The sequence below is a fragment of the Prionailurus bengalensis genome, chromosome B1, assembly GCF_016509475.1.
Source record: "Prionailurus bengalensis isolate Pbe53 chromosome B1, Fcat_Pben_1.1_paternal_pri, whole genome shotgun sequence".
Taxonomy (NCBI): domain Eukaryota; kingdom Metazoa; phylum Chordata; class Mammalia; order Carnivora; family Felidae; genus Prionailurus; species Prionailurus bengalensis.
The window spans coordinates 21,164,389-21,188,721 of NC_057344.1; the positions used below are offsets into that span (position 1 = coordinate 21,164,389).

Genomic DNA, 24,333 nt, shown 5'->3' on the forward strand with positions numbered 1-24,333 from the left:
GAGTTGATCCTTACATCGACCTGTCGGGTATTATTTCTGTGTGTCATCAGTTTCAGAGGTCAGTGTAGTTTGACATTCCTGAAGGTCATGAAATTGGCAAATTGCAGCTACATTCTGAAATGCTGATTCTGACTGAATCACAAGATCATTCCAAGGCTCCAGAGTTTACACTGTGGGAATCACCACTAGTGATGGGCAGAAAGAATAAAATCATTTCTTACCATCTGTAAAATCAACATGTAAGAAACAGAAATAAAGCTGTTAAATTGTGTGGTACCAAGTCAGATCTAGAGAGTTACCTGAGCTGGAAGTGCAGGGAGGAAATTTCTTGAAGGAGGTGGAGTTGGGTTGTCCCTCGAGAATGGAGGAGATTTGGGAAAACCCAACGGAAGAAGTTTCTAGGGAGGGCACTGGCTGGACTGCTTTCTTGGAGGCAGGAGTGCACATGTTGTGTGCTGGGGACAGAGAAATGGCCCCGGGGGCTCACCCCTGGTGCTTGCCTCCCACTGTCAGGCTATCTTTCACTCAAAAAAGGCAGCGAAATTGTTTTCAGCTCCCAGGATGCTGAATTATAATTTGTCCCTTCTTGAGGTGAGAAATGCCCACCTGTCCCTGTCTTGCTGCTCGCAGTGCCCGTAGACAGAACAGGCAGTGCACAAGGACAGGTTGCTAAAGAGTGTTTGCTTCTCTTTGTGAGGATTTCATGGAATCACCAGCTCTTCATTTCTCCGAAGTAGCTGTTGGTAACTCGGTTAAGAAAACGTATACGCGCAATGTATAAGTATGCTGAATGGAATTTCTTGTGGCAGTTCACAAAGCATTACTGGATTGCCTAAAAATTCCCCTTGTGTTTTCCGTGACAGGTTTGTGATTCTTACCCTACTGAACTGTATGTTCCCAAATCGGCCACAGCACACATCATCGTGGGGAGTTCCAAATTCCGGAGCAGACGGCGATTTCCTGCCCTTTCTTACTACTATAGAGATAACCACGTAAGTCTCAAGGCATGCTTTTGTTTTATGCTTTGCTTTTCTTGTTTTATCATAAACAGGCACTCTCTAGCAGTGTTCTGCTGTGTGTGTGTGTGTTTGGGTTCTTAAAGGGATGTGAATAGTGCTGTATGTGGCATGACACAACACAACTATGCTTGAACTCTTACCTTATGTAGAAGTCGACCTTTCATGTTTATTTGATAATAAAGTAATGGGGATACAGTCAGAAAACAGTTAAATGTAATCATTCAAGTGAGTTCCTATCCTTTTTTTTTTAATTAAAAAAATTTTTTTGTTAATGTTTTTATTTATTTTTGAGACAGAGAGAGACAGAGCATGAGCAGGGGAGGGGCAGAGAGAGAGGGAGACACAGAATCTGAAGCAGGCTCCAGGCTCTGAGCTGTCAGCACAGAGCCTGATGTGGGGCTTGAACTCAGACCACAAGATCATGACCTGAGCTGAAGTCGGATGCTCAACCAACTGAGCCACCCAGGTGCCCCAACCTGTCCTTTTCTAAGTGGTCACCTCGGACAGCTCTGTGCTTATCCCAACAGTGCTGGAGATCCTTCGAAACACCTGCTTTAGAAAAGCTCCTGGAATCCATGGCACCTTCTTTTTGAGAATGGGTTTTATTTTTAAAATATTGTTTATAAAAGCTAGGATTCGATTTGTCTGCAGCTAACAGAGACTCTAAGTAAACGCTGCATTAAACAAGATAGAACTTTTTTTTTCTCTCACATAACACTGAAGAGGTGGGCAGTCCAGGCCTGGAATCCTGTTCTCCACTACTCAGCCCGCAGGGACCCAAGCTCCTTGCACCCTTCTGCTCTGTCTTTCCGAGTCTTTGGCGCAAATTGAGGGACATAGTAGATGACTTAGTAGCAGCCATCACTTCCACACAGCAGCAGGTGGAGGAGGGCTACTGAGCCCTCACAGCTTTCCGAGGAAGCCTCCAGAAACTGCCATGAGACTTCTGCTCACAGAAGTGATGAACTGCACAGGGCAGGCGAGAAAATGCAGTCTTAAGGGTAACCGTGGAAACAACTAAAACTTGTTCCATTTTTATGAACGACAGGAAAACAAAAACAGGAGTCCACAATGGCCCTTGCCACACATTTCAGGAATTACTTGACCTTAGCCAGGTGAAAAGTTTGATTTTCAAGCTAGATGTTATAGTTGTCGATTGAAAGCCAAATTAATAGCCATAAATAATTATAACAGATGTCTGTGAGTGTGTATGCACATGCATGTACCGATGGGCAGGGGGGTCGGGTGGGGGCTGTGTCTGATTCTAGAAGGAGGTTTCCAAAAATACCGTGAACAATGCCATCTTCTTCAGGGTAAGCATACAGCCTTCTGTGTCGCCTGCTTTGGAGGAAAATATTCATTTAGCAGTGTAATTTCCATTAATTGGAAGGATATAAATGGTCTTATTTTTCGTTAAACTCACTGCTCTGAAATGGGGTCTAAAAAAGGCAAGGATAGTATTAATGTTCTGTATTACTTGACTCCAACTATATTTAAGCCTACACAGAACTGGAACAGGTACTGAAAGTCAAATAAAGATAGGAATTTCTTTAAAAAAAAACCATGATGGAATGAATAGGGAATTTCATGACATCGTATTTGAAATTAGGATACCAGTAGCATTGGCACTTTTTGGAGCATCCATTCGTAAAGAAGTAAGAGAGGGAGGATCTTTTATTCTTTTATTGTTGTTTAGAGGTAAGGGTGGGCTGGGTAGTTATGATTTTTTTTTTATAAAATTTTTTTTAACGTTTATTTATTTTTGAGACAGAGAGAGACAGAGCATGAACGGGGGAGGGTCAGAGAGAGAGAGGGAGACACAGAATCTAAAACAGGCTCCGGGCTCTGAGCTGTCAGCATAGGGCCCGACGCGGGGCTTGAACTCACGGACTGCGAGATCATGACCTGAGCTGAAGTCGGCCGCCTAACTGACTGAGCCACCCAGGTGCCCCTGGGCTGGGTATTTAAAAAGTGACCCTAGAGGCGCCTAGGTGGCTCAATGGGTTGAGTGTCCGACTTCGGCTCAGGTCATGATCTCATGGTTCATGAGTTCGAGTCCTGTGTTGGGCTCTGTGCTGACAGCTCAGACCCTGGCGCCTGCTTCAGATTCTGTCTCCCCCTCTCTCTGCCCCTCCCCCGCTCACTCTGTCTCTTTCAAAAATAAATAAAAACATGTAAAAAATTTAAAGTGAGCATAGTATCCATCCTACTGCCTTTCCTTCTGTTTTGATATTCTTGAGAAAAGGATTTTTTTTTTTTTTTGGTCACTGTGAGTATTGCAAAGGGCAAGTGTGTGCTGTCTCAGAATGGGTTAGAAGTTTTAGCAATTAGAGCTCAGAGGCCAGCCTCTTCACCTGCTGACCTCAGATTCTCATTGTTCCATTGCTGCCCTTGTGTGCCATTCATTCTTTGATCTCCAGGCTTGAAAATGAATCATAACAGCCATCAGTTATAGTTTAAAATAATTGATTTCTTGTATTTAGAACTTCAAGGAAGACAATGCTTCATGTTTTAGCTCTTCTTACAAAGTAAGGAACAGAGATGCATTTCTTTTTTTTATATAAGTTTTTTTGTTTACTTTTGAGAGAGAGAGAGAGAGACAGAGAGCGCACAAGCATGGAGGAGGGGCAGAGATGGAGACAGAATCCTAAGCAGGCTCTGCGCTGTCAGCGTAAAGCCCGATGTGGGGCTTGAACCCATGAGCCGCGACATCATGACCTGAGCCGTAGTCCAATCTTCAGCTGACCGAGCCACCCAGGCACCCACAGAGATGTGTTTCTAAGCGTTGTTGATGAGCTGGTTACTGCAGGGAAATACTTAGCGTGCCCGTACATGCATACCCACTCTCCCACCCTCATGAATTAACTCTATGCTGCAGGTAGCATTATGATCCATTTTGTTTTTTATAACATTTGGGTTTTAATATCAAAGTTAACTGTGTAAATCCTTTTGATGCAACCAGGGATTTTTATAAAGGGAAATATGATCGGGGTGGATTTCTGTGGTTAAATGGAAGATGTTTGAGATAACAAAGCAGCAGTTCATGCTGTCGTTGCTTAGGAAAACTCATACCTAAACCAGGCAGTCTTCCATGCAAAGTAAACAGATAGAAATCATGTAAATGGTGTAAATGTGCTGATCTTTCTTTCTTCCCTTTTGTGGTTTCAGACTTTATAGACTTAAGAATATGTATTCCTGGGGTGCCTGAGTGGCTTAGTTAAGTGCTGACTTCGGCTCAGGTCATGATCTCATGGTTCATGGGTTCGAGCCCTGTGTCGGGCTCTGTGATGACAGCTCAGAGCCTGGAGCCTGCTTTGGATTTTTTGTCTCCCTCTTTCTCTGCCCCTACCCTGCTTGCTGTCTTTCTCTGTCTCTCAAATATGAATACACATTTAAAAAAAATAAAAAGAATATGTATTCCTATCCCAATAAAACTTATGCTTGTGAATAAGAATATCGTATTCTTTAGCTAAACTACTATTTCCCACATATCCTTTTGTTACCAAAGAGACATTTCTGATGGAGAGGTGGCTTGGCTAATGTGGGGTGTGGGACCCGATAGTTAGGTTAAGAGAAGCTTGGAGTGCACATCATTGCATGAACTAGAAGTCCTGTGGAGAATCCTTTGATAGAAATGCCTCTGCTGAGGGTACATAATTCCTTTTGGATCAGTTTTTAACATATATGGTGTTAAAATCATATCCTATTCACTTGTTGATGTGATTAGGACTCCTGCCCTAGGGCTCCAGAGAAGGCTGAGCCCATGACACCCGACACTGGACGAATGAAGTTGTCAGCAGTGTATTTGTTGTGCACACTTACTTCCCAGGAGGGGAGGACATGGCTGCCATACAGGCCATGCAGGGCTGTGCTCAGGAATAGAGGGAACCAGCAGGGATTGTGGGAGGCGGGCTTTGTAGTACCAAGAGGGTGAGGTGACCTCAGGTTCCTTCGAGGATGTGATTGGCTTGGTTAATTCCATGGGCTGGCAGGTTCCTGAAACCCTCAGCTCAGACTTGAGCAGGAGCTACATCTGGTCCGTAGGGAGAATTGTCCAGCCAGGGAGCTTTGTCCATAGGAGCAGATGTAAAGGGGAGCTGGCCCTCCCAATTTTACCAGATGTCACAGGCAGCGCAAAATAATAATTTTAGGCCTTGAACTGCCTATGGGTTATATAAAGCCATCCAGACTCCCTTTGGATATCAAACTGTTGACAGCTTTGTACATAACAATTACAGATGTATAAATTATAAATGTCACTATGTTCAGAAGCCTGTGCCTGTTTGTTATTTACCAGCCCTTAGAATTGCTGTATCCTTTGTTCTTTCTTATTAAATGTTTTAATTTTTTTTTAATTTTTTAACATTTATTTATTTTTGAGACAGAGAGAGAGCATGAACAGGGGAGGGGCAGAGAGAGAGGGAGACACAGAATCTGAAACAGGCTCCAGGCTCTGAGCTGTCAGCACAGAGCCCGATGCGGGGCTTGAACTCCCGGACCGCGAGATCATGACCTGAGCCGAAGTTGGCCGCTTAACCGACTGAGCCACCCAGGCGCCCCTGTTTTAATTATTTTTAAGAAAGCAGTTGTGCTTTAAATTGTGACTAAGGTGGTCTCCTAAATTCACAGCACAAATCTCTAGGAAACTCTGCAGGATTCCCAAAGAGGTGATTTCCCGTAAGAAAAATACAGACCTCCTTTTATAACTAATAATTCTTGAAACTCACTATGTCTTAGGCACAGTTCTAAGAATGTTATGTACTTCATCACAGTGTGTAGTTTTGCTATTATTTTCCTCATATTATAGATGAGAAAACCCAGGTTCAAAGACAATAGGTCAGTTACACAAGATCAGATAGTGAGTGAGAGCAAACCATGGATTAAAAGCCAGACCTTCCTGAATGCTGCATCTTAATTCTCTATCATGCTTCCTGACTTATGATTTTGTCATGCTATATTATTTTGGCTAAGAATCCCGGATCAGAAAATATTATGCCTGGATGCAGTGTCTGGCTTCCCTAATTATTAGCTATAATTAGCCCTAATTATTGACAGCGAGTAAGTTACTTCCCTTCTCTGTGCCTTGGTTGCCTCATTTATAAAATGGAGCAAGTCATAGATGTTATTGCATATGGTAGTTGAGAAGATAAAAATATGACAAAGGCTTTGTGATAGTGCTGCCATAAAGCACACATTCAGAAAATGTTGGATATTTTAATTATTAGTAGCATTGTAAATGAGGGGCTCGTGACAGTTTACCATGGAAGAGCTTTACCTCTGCTCTCAGATGGGTGACATCAGTAAAAAAGGCCACCAGCGAATGGTAATAGTCTGTCACCAGTGTGACTGTCTGGGGCGTGGACAGGGCGAACAGAAGCACTGTAAGACTACTTACTGTGCCACACAAAATTGGTGGCTGTATGTTCCCTTTGACGCGGGGAAGAACTCTGTGTGGAGCATGCCTATGGGTTATTAAGAAAATATAACTATGAAATATTAAAGTAGAGTTGGTTTAGTGGGTTTAATATATCCGGTTTAATTTATTGGCCACATTTCATGGTGTAACTCTGCTCTGACTTAACCCTTCACTTAAAACTAGCGGCTGTCAGCCTGCAGGTCATTGTCATTCCCTGGTTTCATTTCACAGTGGAAGTCCCACTTACTCAGTGAGCGTAGGTGTGGTATGTGCATTCTCACCAGCTAAATGTGTCTCCTTCCCCTCTAACTCTTCTGATAGTCGAAGAAATTGCCTGGTGGTAGCTGCCTTCACTAGTACTTCTTTAACCCAGATGAAGCTCTAGATCGAATTGTTCTCTTACCCGCCAGAATTCCCTCAGGGCAGCAGGGCAGGCCCTGACCCCCCGAAGAGCAGAAGAAATAGAAAGAACCCCCGGGTAAAGCCCCAAGAAAGCCCTCTGTGGCCCTTATCTTTCTATCTATCAGATGTTGCTTGTCTTTTGTCACCCAGCCCGCCTTTGGTCCCTGCCCTGCTTCACCTCTCTCCCGCACCAAGCCCTTGCCGGCCATCTCCATCCGTGTTCAGGCCCTCCATCCCTCTCTTCTCCAGCTGCAGGTGCACTTCTGCCAACAGCTCAAGAGTTGTGCAACTCTGGAGAAGCTCTGCCGTCCCTTTGCTTTGCTTGCCACTGTCCCATGCCCTTCGCTCCTGAATTCTGAACCTGGCTGCTGGGCTCAGAGTTCTTCACCCACCTCGGTGGTTGCCCCTTGCTGTCACAGACTGCAACTGGAACTCTCTGGCAGTTGTCCGGTCATGTGTCTGGCTGTGGTGTGGTTCTCAGTCTTGCCAGCAGGTCCTCAGCTGTAATGGTGTAGGTGGTGTAGATAGTATAGATGGTATAGGTGGTGTAGGTGGTGTTGATGGTGTAGGTGGTGTTGATGGTGTAGGTGGTGTTGATGGTGTAGGTGGTGTTGATGGTGTAGGTGGTGTTGATGGTGTAGGTGGTGTAGGTGGTGTTGATGGTGTAGGTGGTGTTGATGGTGTAGGTGGTGTTGATGGTGTAGGTGGTGTAGATGGTGTAGGTGGTGTTGATGGTGTAGGTGGTGTAGATGGTGTAGGTGGTGTTGATGGTGTAGGTGGTGTAGATGGTGTAGGTGGTGTTGATGGTGTAGGTGGTGTAGATGGTGTAGGTGGTGTTGATGGTGTAGGTGGTGTAGATGGTATAGGTGGTGTTGATGGTGTAGGTGGTGTAGATAGTGTAGATGGTGTAGGTGGTGTTGATGGTGCAGGTGGTGTAGATGGTGTAGGTGGTGTTGATGGTGTAGGTAGTGAGAAACATTCCCGCCTTCTCCAGTGAGGACCACCAAAGCTTCCTGGTCTTCCTGGGAAACCCAAACCCTCACTGAGTGTTCCTGGGTTGAATGTTAGGGACACGTAGGCTGTGCTTGGAGTCAGAGCTGGGTTGTCCCTTCAGGGGTAGAGACTTGAAGTGCAGGTGCCCCGAGTGGACTCTGCCATGACTCTCTTTGGTGAGTTTCCCCTGCTTAGCCTGCCTGCCCAGAGCTAGAGGGTTCTCTTCCTCCCTGACCACCACGCCCTCCATCCTCTTCCCCACTGGGCTCGCAGCCTCAGTGTAGGTTCTTGGAGAGTCATTCCTTTATTTTAAATGTTAACATCTAAGTCCACAAAAAATACTTTGCCACAGAAACATGTTTTATAGCTGCGAGGTCGTATCCGTGCTCACCTAATAATGCAGGGAAAGTTTCGTGCTGTTGTCTATGTTGTCTGGTGATATGGTTTACTCTGTCAGAATCGCAGAATTGGGAAATTGCAGAATAGAACGCAGACTGATTCCAGAGAAGCCCCCCGCTTCTCTCACACCGGGGCCATCGGGGTGTATGCCTGCTGACCTTAGGTGCCCGAGCTACCAGCTGCCTGGGCTTTCCTCATAGTGAAAACGTTCCCATTTAGCATTAGAGTTGGGTTTTGGTATCTGTTTCTAAATGAGCTGATAAAAAATTTGGAAAGCATTACAAAATAACTTGTTTTTAACTAGTCTTGCTATTAGCAAGTATCCTGTAAATTTTAGGAGAATAGTTATTTATTTTGTATTTCTACCTTCAAGAAAATAAAATAATACCTATGGAAAGGAAAATAAGCTATTTATTTATTTTTAATTTTTTTTAACGTTCATTCATTTTTGAGAGACAGAGAGAGAGAGAATGTGAGCAGGGGAGGGGCAGAGAGAGGGAGACACAGAATCTGAAGCAGGCTCCAGGCTCTGAGCTGTCAGCACAGAGCCCGACACGGGGCTCAAACTCACGAACCATGAGCTCATGACCTGAGCCAAAGTTGGACACTTACCTGACTGAGCCACCCAGGCACCCTGAAAGTAGGCTACTTAGATGGCTTTACATTTCATCAGTTAGGTCCTATCTCAACATCCATGCACACTCCTAATTTCTTACACCGAGAAACTTTGCACTGTTTGCCCTTGTTGTGGTTTCTTTGGCCTGCATTAAAAAGAAACCAAGCTGGATTTTTGGAAGGTATGCAGACACTTCTCCAAGCTGGCGTGGGGTGTAAGTGAGCCCGGGGCTCGTGGTTGGGGACACAGTCTGCAGCTGTCCGTGGGAACAGTGGCGCGCTTTCTGATGCTGTGGCCACGGCCTCTCCCCTCAGGCCTCCATCTGTCGGAGCAGCCAGCCTCTGTCCGGCTTCAGTGCCCGCTGCCTGGAGGACGAGCAGATGCTTCAGGCCATCAGGAAAGCCAATCCAGGAAGTGACTTCATTTACGTCGTGGACACTCGGCCCAAAGTAAGTGTCGCTGTTCCGTCCCGATGCATGTCTTTGCAGCTCTGAAGCCTGAAACTGGAGACGAGGAAGAGCCAAGGAAATGGACGGCCGTCCCCCACTCAGGGCGCTTCATCTGCAAAGGGGCTGTTCTTCTTTGGCCACCCCACTCGGCCCTGTGTTTCTTCCTGGGTGAGTGTTTTTCTGCCTGTGAGTTTCCTCATCATGTCAGGTACTTTTGATAGTTCCCCCACTGCTAGGAGTGTGCTGGGTATACAGTATACACAACACATGAGTGTGGTTTAATTTTGGAGCTTGCTCTCCTAAATACACCAAATTATTATTAAAAAATTTTTTTTAATTTTTTTTTTTTAATTTTTAAAATTTATTTTGAGAGAGAGAGAGCGCGCACAGGCACGGGAGGGGTAGGGAGAGAGGGAGACACAGAATCCAAAGCAGGCTCCAAGCTCCGTGCTGTCAGCACAGAGCCTGACGCGGGGCTTGAACCCACAAGCCGTGAGATCATGACCTGAGCTGAAGTCAGACGCTCAACTGACTGAGCCACCCAGGTGCCCCAATGTTTATTATTATTATCTTTTTTTTGAGAGAGAGGGAGGGGCAGAGAGAGAGGGGCACAGAGGATCCCAAGTGGGCTCCACATTGACAGCAGAAAGCCTGATGTGGGGCTTGAACTCCTGAACCAAAATGGGAGATCATGACCTGAGCCGAAGTTGGATGCTTAACTGAGCCACCCAGGCACCCCTACCAAATTATTTTTTTCACTTATTTCTAAAATGACCTTTTTTTCTCTGACAATAAATTACTGTGGCTCTCCCACAGTTCAATTTTTGTGAGGTGTTCAGCTGTACTATTTCAGATTCACCTTGCAGCAATCTGTATCTGTGACTTGGAAAGATTTACAGTATATAATGTCAACTGAATGAAAAAGTCACAAAATAATATGCATGCTCTTGTGTTCATGTAAAAAAAATTACAGGTTTATGAAAATAGAAAGAGATCTGGAAGGATATGTGGCAACCTGTTAAAATTCCATAGAGAAGGGTGGATTTGGGGAGGTAGAGAACTTTCTACATGTCTCTTATTTGTAAATATTATTTAATTATGCATGTATTCATATACCAATTTTATAATTTAATCAGATGGTCAATAAGAAATCTAGTGGTCGAGGGATAAGCCAAGTCCATCTTGCAAGGTATCTCGATACCACACAGGTTTCCTTTTTTTTTTTTTTTTTTTTTTTATGCCTGTTAGCATTAGGTCCAATTTAATTTCCAATTTCATGGCCTAGACCCATTTCTTTGTAAACCAGTCAACAAAAGGAGTCCTCAGTGGGATGTGCCAGTGAATATATGGAAACAAAATCACCTACAACTACATGGGACATATAGGACAAAATGAGATGACCAAACAAAATGGCCTTAATCAACATATTTGTCATTATAACTTCTTGCCGGTAATGAAAATGTACATGTGCCTATGCCTGAGGAGAGAGTAGTACATGTGGCCCATGCTCCACATGGGTGTGGAAAGGTGTTCAAGATCTAGTATGCGACAAGAGTGAGATACACAAATATGTATGATGTCATCCCATTTATGTAATAATAATTGTAAACATTGTATATTATTCTATACATTGACAAATTTGAGGGTATGTATGCCAAGCCATTAACAGTGGTTTTTCCTGTGGGGAAAGAGGAGGATTTTCAGAACTTTTTTACCTCATAAATGATAGTTTGAAGATTGTTGTCATCATGAAAAGGTTAAAAGACCATAAGGACCTTAAATGTTAAACATAGGTACCATATGAGTCAACAGTTCTACTCCTAACTTGAGAGAAATGAAAATACATGTCCACCAAAAACTTCTCTGTGAATATTTCTTGATTAATAATAGCTTAAAAGTAGAAACAACCTGGGGCACCTGGATGGCTCTGTTGGTTGAGTGTCCAACTCTTGATTTCGTCTCATGTCATGATCTCACAGTTCATGAGTTCAAGCCCCGAGTCAGGCTCTGTGCTGACAGTGCAGAGCCTGCTTGGGATTCTCTCTCTCTCTCTCTCTCTCTCTCTCTCTCTCTCTCTCATCCCTTCCTGGCTCTCTCTCTCAAAATAAGTAAATAAATAAATATAGTAGAAACAACCATATGTCCATCAACTGAGAATGAGTTAATAAAATGTAGTATATCCATTCAAGGCAATATTATTGGCTATAAAAAGGAATGAAGTACTGATGCGTACCACAATGTAGATGAACCTTGAAACTGTTACATGAAGTGAAAGAAGTCAGGCACAGAGGATCACACGTTGTGTGATTCCATTTATATGAAATTCTCAGAATAGACAGATCCATAGATACAGAAGGTAGGCTGGTGGTTTCCTTGGGCTAGAAGGATGGGAGGAACCGGGGGGGGGGGGGGGGGGGGGGACATGGGTAGAGGGTTTCATTTTGGGGTGATTAAAATGTTCTAAAATTAGATTGTAGTGCCAGTTACACAATGGATATATTACACAAGTGGATGGATTGTATGGTCTGTGAATTCTGTGTCAGTGAAGCTATTTTTAAAAGGAACACAAGGACACAAGAAACATTAGAACAGGAAGCAGGAAACAGCCCAAATGATGGACAGCCCAAATCCATTGTATACACTGATAGGTAACTATAGACATAGCCTATACTCGTGGGCCGTGTGAGAATTGAGAATTGGGTATTATCCATTATGTAGGCACTCAGAGCCTGGCAATTTTCAATGCTTCTCTGAGCCTCGGTTCATCAAATATTGTGATTCATGGCCTGGTTCGCTTAATTGGATGGTTTCCTAGTGTAAGATCAGTGCCCTGCTCATACCCTCCACCTTCGAACAGTCCCGTGCTCCTGACCCAAGTGCAGTAGTGGGATAGTTGTGGGCCAGGCCACGGGGATGGAGTCCCTTTCAGATGCCAGATCAGCAAATCAGTTGTGGAGATCAATGATAAAATGCATGTTACAGCTGTATCACATTATAGCAGATTATATGTAAAGGATTCCCTTCCTTTTAGGTAATATGAAAACGAAATACCCTGGTAAGAACTTCAAACTGGAAAAAAAAAAGAAAAGGCTGCTCTGCTTGAAGATTTTCACTTGAAAGATACCAGAAAACCTCTGACTTTACTGTTCTCTTTCCATTTGTGCTTTTTTCTCGGGCTTATCACAGTACAGCCCCTCCCTTCTTACCTTGACTGCATTCTGTCCTCTTTATTGCACGTTTTGCGTAAGAAAAGGCTGTTTGGACTTGCCTCGTGGTCAGAGGGGAATTAAAGAATGCTTGCAGACGAGATACACAAGGAGAGGACAGGGGCTTTCCTGGGTTGGGACGCCTTTCTCCTGTCCCGTTTTCCCAGGTTTAAATACAGCCAAACAGATTCACCTACTGATGGCAGGGCCAGTGAACCAAGTGTGCACTGTGCTATGTAAACCTCCTGGGAAATGTGGCAGCTGTTGAGCCTGGCATATTCCGGATTTAAAATGAATTAATCCAGAGGATTTGATTTGAAGGGTATATTTAGCACTAAGCGTGTTTACTCTTGGTGATAAGAAGTTCAATGCCGATCCATTAAAGAAAATTGGTGTGTCATACAAGTGCCCTGTTCTTGTATTTGCTCACGCATACACACACTTCACATGAGTTTTAAACTGTTTGCTTAGAGCTTTCATTCTTCCAAAGAACACGTCTGTTGGTTTTTGTTCCAGAGTGTCAGGCTTCCTTGGTAGCCAAGAGATGGAGTCCCTGTTTGCTCTAGGTGGTGGGCAGGGGGAAACGGAGCTCTCAGGTTTAACTAAAAAGAGAGAGGAACAGGAGGCAACCCCAACCATTCCTGTCCTCAGTGAGGCTAGCCCCACATGCTGCCTCTTGAGGTGAAAGCCTTCTGAATTGCTTGTTGACATTAAAAACATGGGAGGCAGAAAGCAGTGAGGTCCTCAGTATGTTTGAATATCTGCCCCCCCTCCCCAAATATATGAGGCCAAATCTTACTGCTGGGATTTGGTGCATTAAGCTGATATGAAATAATGTGGATGCAATCAATAGAAGTTGAATTACAAAATGGGAGGTAATTAATTTTATCTCAACCTTGTTCATGACTTCTCCTTGCTTTATTCTGGGTCTTGGCTGGGCTTGTAAAGATGCCAGGCACCACTTTGTCGTTTAATTCTTACAATAGTCCTGAAAATTGGGACGTGTTTTCTTTTTATGGCTAGGGCTTCGATTTAGAGAGGTAAAATAATTTGCCCAAGGTTGCACAGGTCAGAGCAGAGCCCAGATTCAAATGCAGGCCTATCCGATGCCAAAGCCCAGGCTCCTTCCACTTGACCATGGAGCTGTTCACAGAAGTCAGAGCCCTGTGTGCATGTGAGGCTCAGGAGGGTTGCCACCTCCGAGCACACACCCACTGAAGATGGAGATACGGGGCTGAAGAACCAACCACAAGCTCAGCCCAAATCAGGGCCAGGGCCAGAGGAGCCAGAAGGGCTCTGAGCTGTGCTCTGATGCCTGCACCTTGGCAGGAAGTGCTGCGCGGTACAGAGAAGGGGTGAGGAAAGGCAGCCACCTGCGTCTGCGAATGCTCAGCCTTTTGTCCTTGCTCCTTCTCCAAAGACAGCTTTATGGTTATGGCTTCTAATGGCACTCTGTAAGCAGTTTTGTAGTTGCATTACAGAATGTTGGATATTTTTGTGTTTCTCTGGGATCGGTAATTATGTGGTTCTTACTTAGCAAATCCTGTAAGCGGGGGGAGCTGAGAGAACCCATGGTAAAGACGGAGGTGCCTGAAAGAGGAGAATCTAGGATCTCCTTTTTTAGCAGGATGTGGGCCATCCTTGCCGATGGCCACTATGGCGGAGAGCAGGGGGAGAGGGAATTGGAGAGACAGCAGTATTCAGAGGCAGTGGAACGTCTTCATGCCTTCTCTTTGGTAGTGCAAGGACAGAGGAGTTTCCCTGTGGGTCTAGTGGGCACGGAGGAAGCAAGTGCCCAGGAGCCATCTTGCTAGTGTCCCTCCAAAGACTCCCTCCCGAAGTTTCCATCTGCAAGTGACTGCAGGGTGTTTGCTGGGGAGCGAAGTTGAGGGGGTTAGAAGAAGTTCAAGACTGAGGGATCTCCCATGTCAGTGACTTGTGTACCTCATATGTCCAAGAGCCCACATGTGTGCCCCAGGGGTTGCAGCATTTGGACTCTTTCACCGAGAGGGCAGGGATGGCCCATAAGTGTTGCCAGTCAAGCAGTGACCTCAGTGGAGAGAGAACTGCAGTCTTGCCAGCTTTATGAAGAGATGGTTATCACTTTTCTTATCCCTCCTCTGTACTACCTCCCCACTCTCCCAAAACAGCACCTAGAAGAGGAACGAGAAGCAAGGAGAGAAGACCCCTCACCTGTCCTCACAGCCTGTAATGAGAGAAAGATGAGGTTGCATCATATATGGCGTTGGAATTGTAAATGGAGCCGGATGGTGATTTCCTCTCTGAGTGTAATCCAAAAGCTAGTCATTCTGCCTGAGATATCCTGAGGGTAGGAAAGGAAGATTTGACGGGCACAGTTTTAGACAGCAGTTGCAGGAAATAAAGCCTTCTCATGTTTTTACCTGTGTATGCCCCAAGGTAAGGTTCTTCATTTCATCAGTCCCGGAGGGAGGGAGAGGATTGTCACGTGACGCTCGCTGCATGTGGCCCTGTCCTCCTCTGGCCAAGATAACTTGTTTCCATTTCCCAACCATGTCAGATTGGGCCCTGTCACTATTCTGGTACGGAATGTACTGTGCTGAAATTTGAGACTTGTGAGGCTAAGATAGTTGTAGTCTTCTGAGTGACCGGGCTGACCATTGAGTTGATACCAAGATCATCGTTGGCTAAGTTCTCATGGTTTTGGTGTGTTTGATTGATTGATTGATTTAGGGTCAGAGGAAGATCTGATTCTATTTCTTTACATTCTTGGCCTGTTCACCCCTCCACTTTGTTCTCATATTCAGTCCTTTGGCCAGTCAGCTGGTCAGTAAATCTTCACTGAGTCCTGTTCTGTGCCAGGTGGAGGGATATGGCCTCAAACCTGCCCTGCAAGCTCGTCGTGGAGCCTGTGTCCTCTGCCCCAGTCCAGTGGATCTTCTCTGCCATCAACACTAAATCTTCAAATTTTCAAATAAATCTTCTCGGAATCCTCAGTTGCTCTCCACTGTCGTGCGTAAAGTCTGACCTTCTGAATCAGGCCTTTTTGTAGAGGATTCTGGCTAATTTTTAGCCTCATCTCTGGCTACTGCCACCATCTGTGAACCGTCTACTCCACTGGCACTGGTCGGCTCTGTGATGATCTGTTCCTTGATTTTGTCTCTCACCTCTTCATCTGCAGTGCCCTCCCCTCGGTCTCCATCCTTCCAGATGATTAGCGTCTATCTCAAGGCTTTTTGCTTTCATGGAACGTGACCCCCAATCCCCTAGGCTCCACGGGGCTGCTCCCGATTCAAACTCCTGCCACTATCACAGCCTCTGCCCAGTCCTGGCTGGTAGAGGCCATTATTATTTGGTGCTGTGTATTTTCCCTTCCACACTCAGAAGCTTATGGTGGTAGGAATGGCTTCTCACTCAACTTTCTATTCTGTTTATCATCTGGCACACAGTAGGTGTTCATAAGAGTTTGTTGGAAAATGAGTGGAGTTCTTTTTGTTTCGTTTAATGAGCTTTTCTGCATCCAAAGATGCAGAGATTATCAAATAGTGGAGTGATCTTGGGTTAGAAAACAGGGTATTTTTTTTTCAGCCCTACTTGTCATTTGCCTGTTGTGTTCCTCAAGTATAATTGAAAGTGGAGTGGAGTTACCTCTAATGTTTTATTTCTTTGAGAATTTTTTGGAGCTGAGATGAATTGCTTTTCCTTAGATCATGAGATGGAGTTCTCAGCCAAAGGCACAGGGGACAAATTAAACTTAGTCTAATATTGTTTTGTTTATACAAGGGACACTCTATCTGGAAATTTATAATATAGGTCCAGGGGGCCTGGGTGGCTCAGTCGGTTAAGCGTCCAATTTCAGCTCAGGTCATGATCTCGCGGTCCATGAGTTCAAGCCCCGCATCGGGCTCTGTGCTGACAGCTCAGAGCCTGAAGCCGGTTTCAGATTCTGTGTCTCCCTCTTTCTCTCTCCTCTCCCGCTCATGCTCTGTCTCTCTCTTCTCAAAATAAATAAACGTTAAAAAAAATTTATAATATAGGTCCAGGATAGCTTCTTGAATTTGTATTAATTCTAAAACTGTATTTCCTGCTTTGAGGGTTCAGCATTTGCCACGTTATCCTGATAGGTTCTGTGAAATATGTGGAAACCTTGAAAAATTACACTTTGGATGATAGATTAAATATTGCCATCTTCTGTTCATTATGAGAAGTACCATTGACTTTCAAGAAGACATCTTGTGTGGCTCCTTTGCTTGGAAAGACTACCAGTAAATTATCCCAGGTCACAGGCATTCCACTGTTTAAAAATGTGAACACAGAATTCTAATTATACATTAAAATAATAATAATAATAATAATAGTATTTTATTTATTACACTGTTTAAGAAGAGTATATCTGCAGTATGTGGTAAATAGGCTTAACTTGAATTATTCAAGAAACAGAATAAATATAAGGTTGGTGTAGCATAAGGATACTTGCAAGTCTCCTGTTGTTTCCTTTGATGAAGCTTGTTGTAAAGGATTGGCCAACAGCTTTGGAAAATAATTATACAAAGCAGTGATATTTTGTAACAGTGGGTTTCAAAAGAATAATGCTTATAAGTCATTTTAGAAAAAAGTTTCCCCTTAAAATAAAACTTGTAAGGGATAAACATACGTTGTCTTCAAAACATATTTTTTTCTTGACGAAGGCCAAACCCTTTGTTCTGATAGCATGCCCAGGAGAAGGGTGACGGTAACTGGAAACAGTGTCATGAGGGGCTGATGTGCCCCAGCTGATGTGACAGGACAATCATGGGCAGGACTGTTATGGAGAAGTGAGGCGTCTGCCAGCCCGGGCTCTAAGTACCACTGGCTTGTCCTCTGCAGTTTTCTTTCTCGCTGCTAATATATGTTATGTCTATAATTTAAATTAGAAACCTAATATACTGTGTTTGTAACAAGGACACAAAAGCATCTAAAATAGTATTGATCGTGTCCCCTTGCCACTTGCCACCTGTCTCTTTGTTCTGCCTGCTGCCAGGTTGGTATAGTTGTTCATTCATTTTAATCTGCTTAATCAAACGTGTATAAACGTGAATACATATCTATCATTTGTTTTACAAGGAATGAAATATTTGTATGAACATTATTCTTTAGGTTACGTTTGTCACTTAACATGTCATGGCCAGTTCCAAATCAATGTACATGTCTCTCTGTCTCTCTCTCTATATGTAAAATCCATATCTTTCTTTTTGTTTGTGTAGAAGTTCAGGGTGTGAACATAGTATAATTTGTCTCCTCATTACCCTATTGGGATATGCATAGATTTTCAGGTTTTTACTGTTACAAAGTTTTAATACACATTCTTGGACACCTGTCTTTATGTGCTGGTAGTTTTAATTGTGTATGATTCTCACAAGTAAAGATCTGGGTCAAAGAATATTTATGTTTTTAACTTAGCTTTTTGGAAAGTATTTGTTAATATCCCCTGGTACCTCACTGTCAGCCTAAAAACTGATATATATATATGATATATATGATATATATATATCATATATATCATATATATCATATATATATCATATATATCATATATCACATATATGATATATATCATATATATATATATATATTTATTTTCTGGTGGTGAGTTCCTGGTGTCAGTTTTCTGCCTGGGATAACCCACCTGCCTTTTGTGGACAGAAGAGGAACATGGTCAGTGAATACTGTTTCCTAGGATGTGACTACCTGCTTAGCCAAACAGCAAGGATAGAACATTAACAGTAATACGTCCGTCCATTCCAGAAACGTATGTATTTTTCAGCTAAGGCAGGGCTTGCCCCCTGCTTGGTTTGAGTTACACAGGATAAGGGCAGAAGTTTCCGTTTAATAAATGTCGTCAAAGTCCATTGTCTTTAACCTGATTTGCACTGGGAAACCTCCACTTCACGTCTACAAAATTATGGTAATGAAAGTGGTCCCCAAACCCTCTTAGCAGGTGTCTAGTGCCTGGAGGAAACGGCTCTGGAGAGAGGGCCGCATCCCCTCGCTTTAGTCCGTGATTCCTGTTCAAGGTTTAACTGGGGGATTCTTGGAGGCAGATTAGAAACCTGCCATCATTCCTATAGGATAATGTGTTTATCGGCAGTATAATCCTGGAAGATATGATTTAGCTCACAGAGCTTTGTACTCCAGCTGTATCTGCCGATATTCTTTTGCCGACCTACAGGTTATGATGTTTGGTTAAGTCAGGGCGACTCGGCTCTTTCACAGAATTGCATATCCGGCATCTCTCATGGAACTGTAAGAGGCATCTCCAGAAGGGATGTGCAGAATGCTTTCCAGCTAAGAAAACGTCAACAAACGTATAAGCTCAGCATGCGTGCCTGAACAGCTCAGCACACTATTCCCCTGATTTCAAACATGTTGTGTTTCTGCACATCATTTTGAACTGCTTTCATGGCTGTCGGGGAAATGTGCGGGTTGTGTTATGTCCTGAATGCCATCGGTGACCCTTCTGTTTTGCTGACCACCGCAGCTCAATGCAATGGCAAATCGTGCCGCAGGGAAGGGCTATGAGAACGAAGATAACTACTCCAATATCAAGTTTCAGTTCATCGGGATAGAGAACATCCACGTCATGAGGAACAGTCTGCAAAAAATGCTGGAAGGTAAGCATTTCCTTAGGCACAGCAGTAAAGCAAAAATGCAGCGAAACGTTTTCATGTCAAGTGGAATAAGAGAGCCTTTTGCTTTTTGAGTGGTTACAGTGATGCTGTTTACATAGGTGGGGTAAGTTGAGACAAATGTCATGTTGCAGTGACTCCTTAAACATTCAAGCCTTTCCCTTATTTTTTTGTTAAGTGTCATGGTGAAATGGTTTTATTTTTAAAATTTATTTTATTTATTTATTTTTTGGGGGGGGAATGTCCGGGGCTCTTCTGTGCTTACGGTCTAAAGATAAAAGTGCACGGGAGTATTTTTTCTCTCCCTCATGATATTAGTTTGACCCACATTCAAGGCCATTTAGAGATAAGGCGGCCCTACATTTAGAGCGATAGCCAGGTCTGTTCGTGTGTGGAGATGAGGTGTATACAATGAATCCGAGGGGCCGAACGGCCATGAGAAGGGAACGTGTTGGAGGAGCGGATACTCGTTTCTCAACAGCGGCAAGCACTGCACTGCGCCTGCGCCGAAACCGCCGCCACACCGCCCTGCGTCTCCCCTCCCCCTCCACCCCAGCACCTTGCACAGCAGGACACATACACGCAGGCTTATGGAGACAGGAAGTTACAAAGATGGATTATGCAGTGTAGAGCCACCATTCTTGTGGCCAAACCAGCCGTAAGCTGATTAGCAGAAATTCTGCATTTCAAGCAAAACCAGCCTCATTTACTGCTTCTGCTCCATGTGATTGTGAAGGCGCCGTCCACCGCCTCTGGCTCTAGGGGGAACCGAGCAAGGAGGATGCAAGACCCTTGGCTTCGCACCTTGGGGTCCTGGAAAGACTGCGAACGCTGTGCTTGCACTCTGAGGCCCTGGAAAGGTGGAACTGAGTGGGAGAAAAGTGGGCTGTCGGAATAGGAAGTGGAGGGTGGAAGGAAGGGGACAAAGGAAGTGCTTTTCCTTTTTCTAGGGGTACACATTTGCTCTCAGTTAGTATGCACTTCTCTGCCTCATGAGAAGGACAGGGGTAGTGAGAACCTTGCCGGGTGGGGCTGGATGAACTTGAGCGGCACATTCCTGATTTCCATTCTCTTTCCTCAATTTGCTGGGTCAGCGCAGTCACTGTGAAACTTGCACATATCAGTTGCCTTCACTGGGCCCTCTTACCTGCCATAGAATGAGAGGCCCATTTCTACGGGCCCTTCAAGCCCTATGGGTCTATGACTATAATTTGATGCCCCTGGTTGCAAATATCTTAACCTTGGGCATTTGAATGGTTAGAAGAAAGCTCATCCTGCATCTGAAAAAACCCACCACAGCCCCAGAGAATCTCTTTCTTATTTCCTCATGAAAGTCACCTTGTCTCAGGCCACAGTGACATCCCTGGGGCATGACTGAGCTTCCTAAACTTCTGGAGATAATCATGGGCAGTTTGGCTGTCCCTGCTATAAGCTGTGCTTTTTAGGTGTCGAAAAATTTGACTAGCTTTGTGCTGTTATTAAAGGCATAGGCTAACTTTAGTATGAAGACTTGAGTGTGAAGTTCATTATCAGATTCATTAAAAAAACGGTATTTTTCATGCAGTAATTTCATAAGCTGACTTTTGAGAATGTACATTTTCTTCTATGCAGAAAGGAGCTCTTAAGAGTTTTTATAACCTTTCACTTGGACTTTAGGTTTCGAATTAGCATTATTTGGTTTCTTATTAGGAACTGTTGCTCCTGCCCTCCCTTCCTCTAAAGGGCAAGCAATCCGACAGAGCCCTGGAGGGCGGTCTCTGTTATAAGAGGGACCACAGTAGTTCGACAGCACTTTTTCAGCTCTCTGTTAGCACAGTAAGCAAGGACAACCTTCTGGATGACTTTCAGGGAACTTGACCAATGTTTGACTATCTGTTTTTACTAAGTAAATTATAAACCAATTGTGGAGGCTCAGCTGATGAAGTGATGCAACCAGACCCACCTTCTAAGGCTTTTTCTGTTTCCAGCAGCTGTCCTTGGCGTCAAAGAGATCGGAAGGTTTGTGCTGCTGGTCATTTGGTAGGAAGAGGGATAGTGCATTTTATTCATGGTTATTTTCTTTTGAGTTTTTTTTTTTTTTTTACCACCATTAATTAGTATCAGAATAGATTCTGAATAATGGAAAAGGAAAAAAATGTTTGCATTCTAGCTGCTCTGTGAGCAAGGGCTGTGAGATATTTCATTAGAAACTGAAATTTAGGACCAGGTTCACATCTGGTGTGGGTCCATTTATAGAGCTCATTTAATTGTAACTTTGATTTCTAAGTTTTAAACCAGACTTATTTTGCGGTATGCATATCTCCCAATGAGATCGTAATGATGCCTTCCAGTTATGAAGGACTTTTGTAATTTCTTGTTTTCTACAGTGCCTTCCCTTTGGATGATTTGGATAATGTTTTTCTCTCAAATAATAAAAGGATGCCCTATATTTTCTTTTTTTATTATTATTTAAAATTTTTTAAATGTTTATTTATTTTTGAGAGAGAGAGAGAGAGAGAGAGAGAGAGAGAGAGAGAGAGTGGGGAGGGGCAGAGAGAGAGGGAGACACATAATCCAAAGCTGGCTCCAGGCTCTGAGCTGTCAGCACAGAGCCCGACGTGGGGCTCAAACCCCCAAACCGTGAGATCGTGACCTGAGCCAAAGTAGGAAGCTCAACCAACTGAGCCTCCCAGATGCCTCTATTTTCTTTTTTCTTTTTAATTGGAATAGTCAATAAAAAGCCCGCATGTCTGTGCCATGTGGACCTCTACACACACTCTTCACAATATGGCAGGTTATCTTTTCAAGGCGTGCCTCTCTCCAATTCTAGAGTCTGGTATATTGCATTTAAAACATTTTTACATTACATATTTAATTTAAAAGTTTTTAAGAACACGCACTTCCCAGGACCACATAACGAAGCAGGATTTGTGCCTAGTACTTTCCATCACCTTAGAGCGATCCTCATTGATTTGTGGGTCTGGCATCACACAAGCTCCCAGATAACCACCACACATGGTAACGATGTTATAACATTTATGGAGTGCTTACTATGTAGTGGACACTGTTTTGATTTCTCAGATGTATTTATTCAAGTAGTCCTCACGGACCCTTGTGGCTATTCTTAATATCCCTGGTTTACGGATGAGGAGGTTGAGGTGCACAGGCTGAGAAACTCATGCGCGCTCACAACAGTAGGTGGTAGAACCAAGATTTTCCCCTGATTAGTAGGAATCCAGATGCCACACTCTTCAGCACCTGGCTTTATGGCCTTTCTAGGTACCAGGTGGGGTAGAAAGTGCCCTGGCCACACGTCTGAAGAACTGGTACTGGGTTCTGTCTTTAGTCCCTGAATAAACTTGAACAAACCTCATTTCCTGTACTTATAAAACAGTGTGAACAATGCATCATCCCTAACTTACAGATTTACTGAAAAGATTCCTGGCAAACCATTAAGTGCTTTCTAGTGTTTGGTGTATTATGCTTTCTCTTGGGAAGCAGTACTGAGCTTGAAGTACGTTATGAATAAAATGGGTAGGTTAATGGGCTACGGATTAATTCAGCCAGCCACACAAATACTTGAGAGGTCCCAGGCCTTTCTATGGGTTACTTTTCTCACTTTCTTTGTTCAGGAGACGTGGAGTGAGATAGCACAGTTTTAGAGGCATGGAGGTGCTTGCCTTATGATAGGGTCTGTGTCCACTCAGCAAAAGTTCATCAACAATAATTTAATAAACCACCTATCAGGTCTGTGGATGTTTTCTCAGCAAATTTATTTAACAGAGATACAGATATCAGCCCAATGGCAGGTCAGATGGGAATGGGTCCAGAGCATGGGGAAAGGGCCCAGCATCCATTCTGCGATTTGGACAATACTACAGTGACGGGCTGTTTGAACAGGGCCAGAGTCAATTCAATTTAAAAGCTTGAAATCTTTGTAGCAGGACCCACAGTATAATCACTTTTGTCATATCCCCTGGAATTGTGGGCATTGACAGTGGGGAAAGTTTTGTGGCAAAACTAGGTGGCCCCAGAGATTGCATCTGATCTGTGCTTCTGTGTGAAGGTTCTGAGCCCAATTATTCAGAACTTTCATTAGGTGTTGAAAGGATGGTTGAAAGCAGAGAATTTTGAGTACGTCATGGGAGGCAGTGGGTATTATGGTCATGTGACTTCCTGCTCTGGTCTCCCTGCCAGGTTGCCCTGGGCACATCAAGGTCTAGAAGGGAGCAAGCCCTAATGCACCCAGCTCCAATTCCATGAAATATTTCTCTCTGCTCACAGTAAAGGTTGTGGCTATTGGTTCAAATGTCCCTTTTGTTTGATACTTTCTTCTTCATCTCATACCTTTATGAGGTGATAACTAATTCACCCTGGTAGAAATGGAGCAGTTTAACTCTTTATAGGCTTACAAATTTAAATTTTAAATGAAAATTAAAGTTTAAGTTTAAAATTTAAAGTTTTTCACTTTGAAGCATTTCCTATTACATTGCCTACAAGTTTATGAAGTTCTATCAGATACGAGCTAATAGAAGGCTATAAATGTTAAACTTTTTTCAGTTCTCTATGTTTTTGACTTTTTACCATTATTAACTTCCTCAATTACTAACCCGTTAGATGAGACAGCCAACCAGACCTGCCTGGAAATCACCATTTAGCCATAAGGTATGGGTTTCCACACAGAAAACCAAATTTGCCATTAACATGGAATTAGATGGCTTTACATTTATCTAAGGCTTTTCAAAAAGTGCTCCGCATGACCAACAGAGCTGTCCTGTCAGGCTTTACTTGTCATCAGTTCATGGTCACTTGGAGGAAAGAAATAGATCAAGAGCATGTACCTTGCTCTCTGTGGTGTTGTCAAAGGATGTAAAACGTGGCTGATAGGGTGCTGGATGGTATCAGCTAATCTGGACAGTAATATCCTAAGCCCTAAGGCACGGAGGAAAGAACGTGCCTTCCCGGGGGGTTATGTGCTGTGGACTGGACTCCAGGTCAATTATTTACTGGCTGTGTGACCGTGGATGATGACTGAGTAAACTTCTTTAAGCCACCTTTTCAGTCTGAAAATTGGGAGTACATAATACCCTGCAGGGTAGATAATGTAGGCATAGCACCAGGCACAATACCTGCATATTGTAAGTACGAAGAAGTAGGTGCTACCGTAGTGATCTCAGACGTTCATCTGTACCTCAGATGGTTATTGAGAG

The 24,333-nt window shown here is 43.7% G+C and overlaps 1 protein-coding gene across 1 annotated transcript in view; it reads left to right on the forward strand.

The window, feature by feature from the left end:
- The window catches only part of MTMR7 (myotubularin related protein 7), a 107,068-nt gene that overhangs the window by 59,714 nt on the left and 23,021 nt on the right, over positions 1–24,333 (forward strand). Inside the window, exons 5-7 of the mRNA XM_043560076.1 lie at positions 864–992; positions 9,160–9,294; positions 18,997–19,129. Coding sequence (XP_043416011.1) covers positions 864–992; positions 9,160–9,294; positions 18,997–19,129 — 397 coding nt within the window. The remainder of the gene's footprint in view (positions 1–863; positions 993–9,159; positions 9,295–18,996; positions 19,130–24,333) is intronic.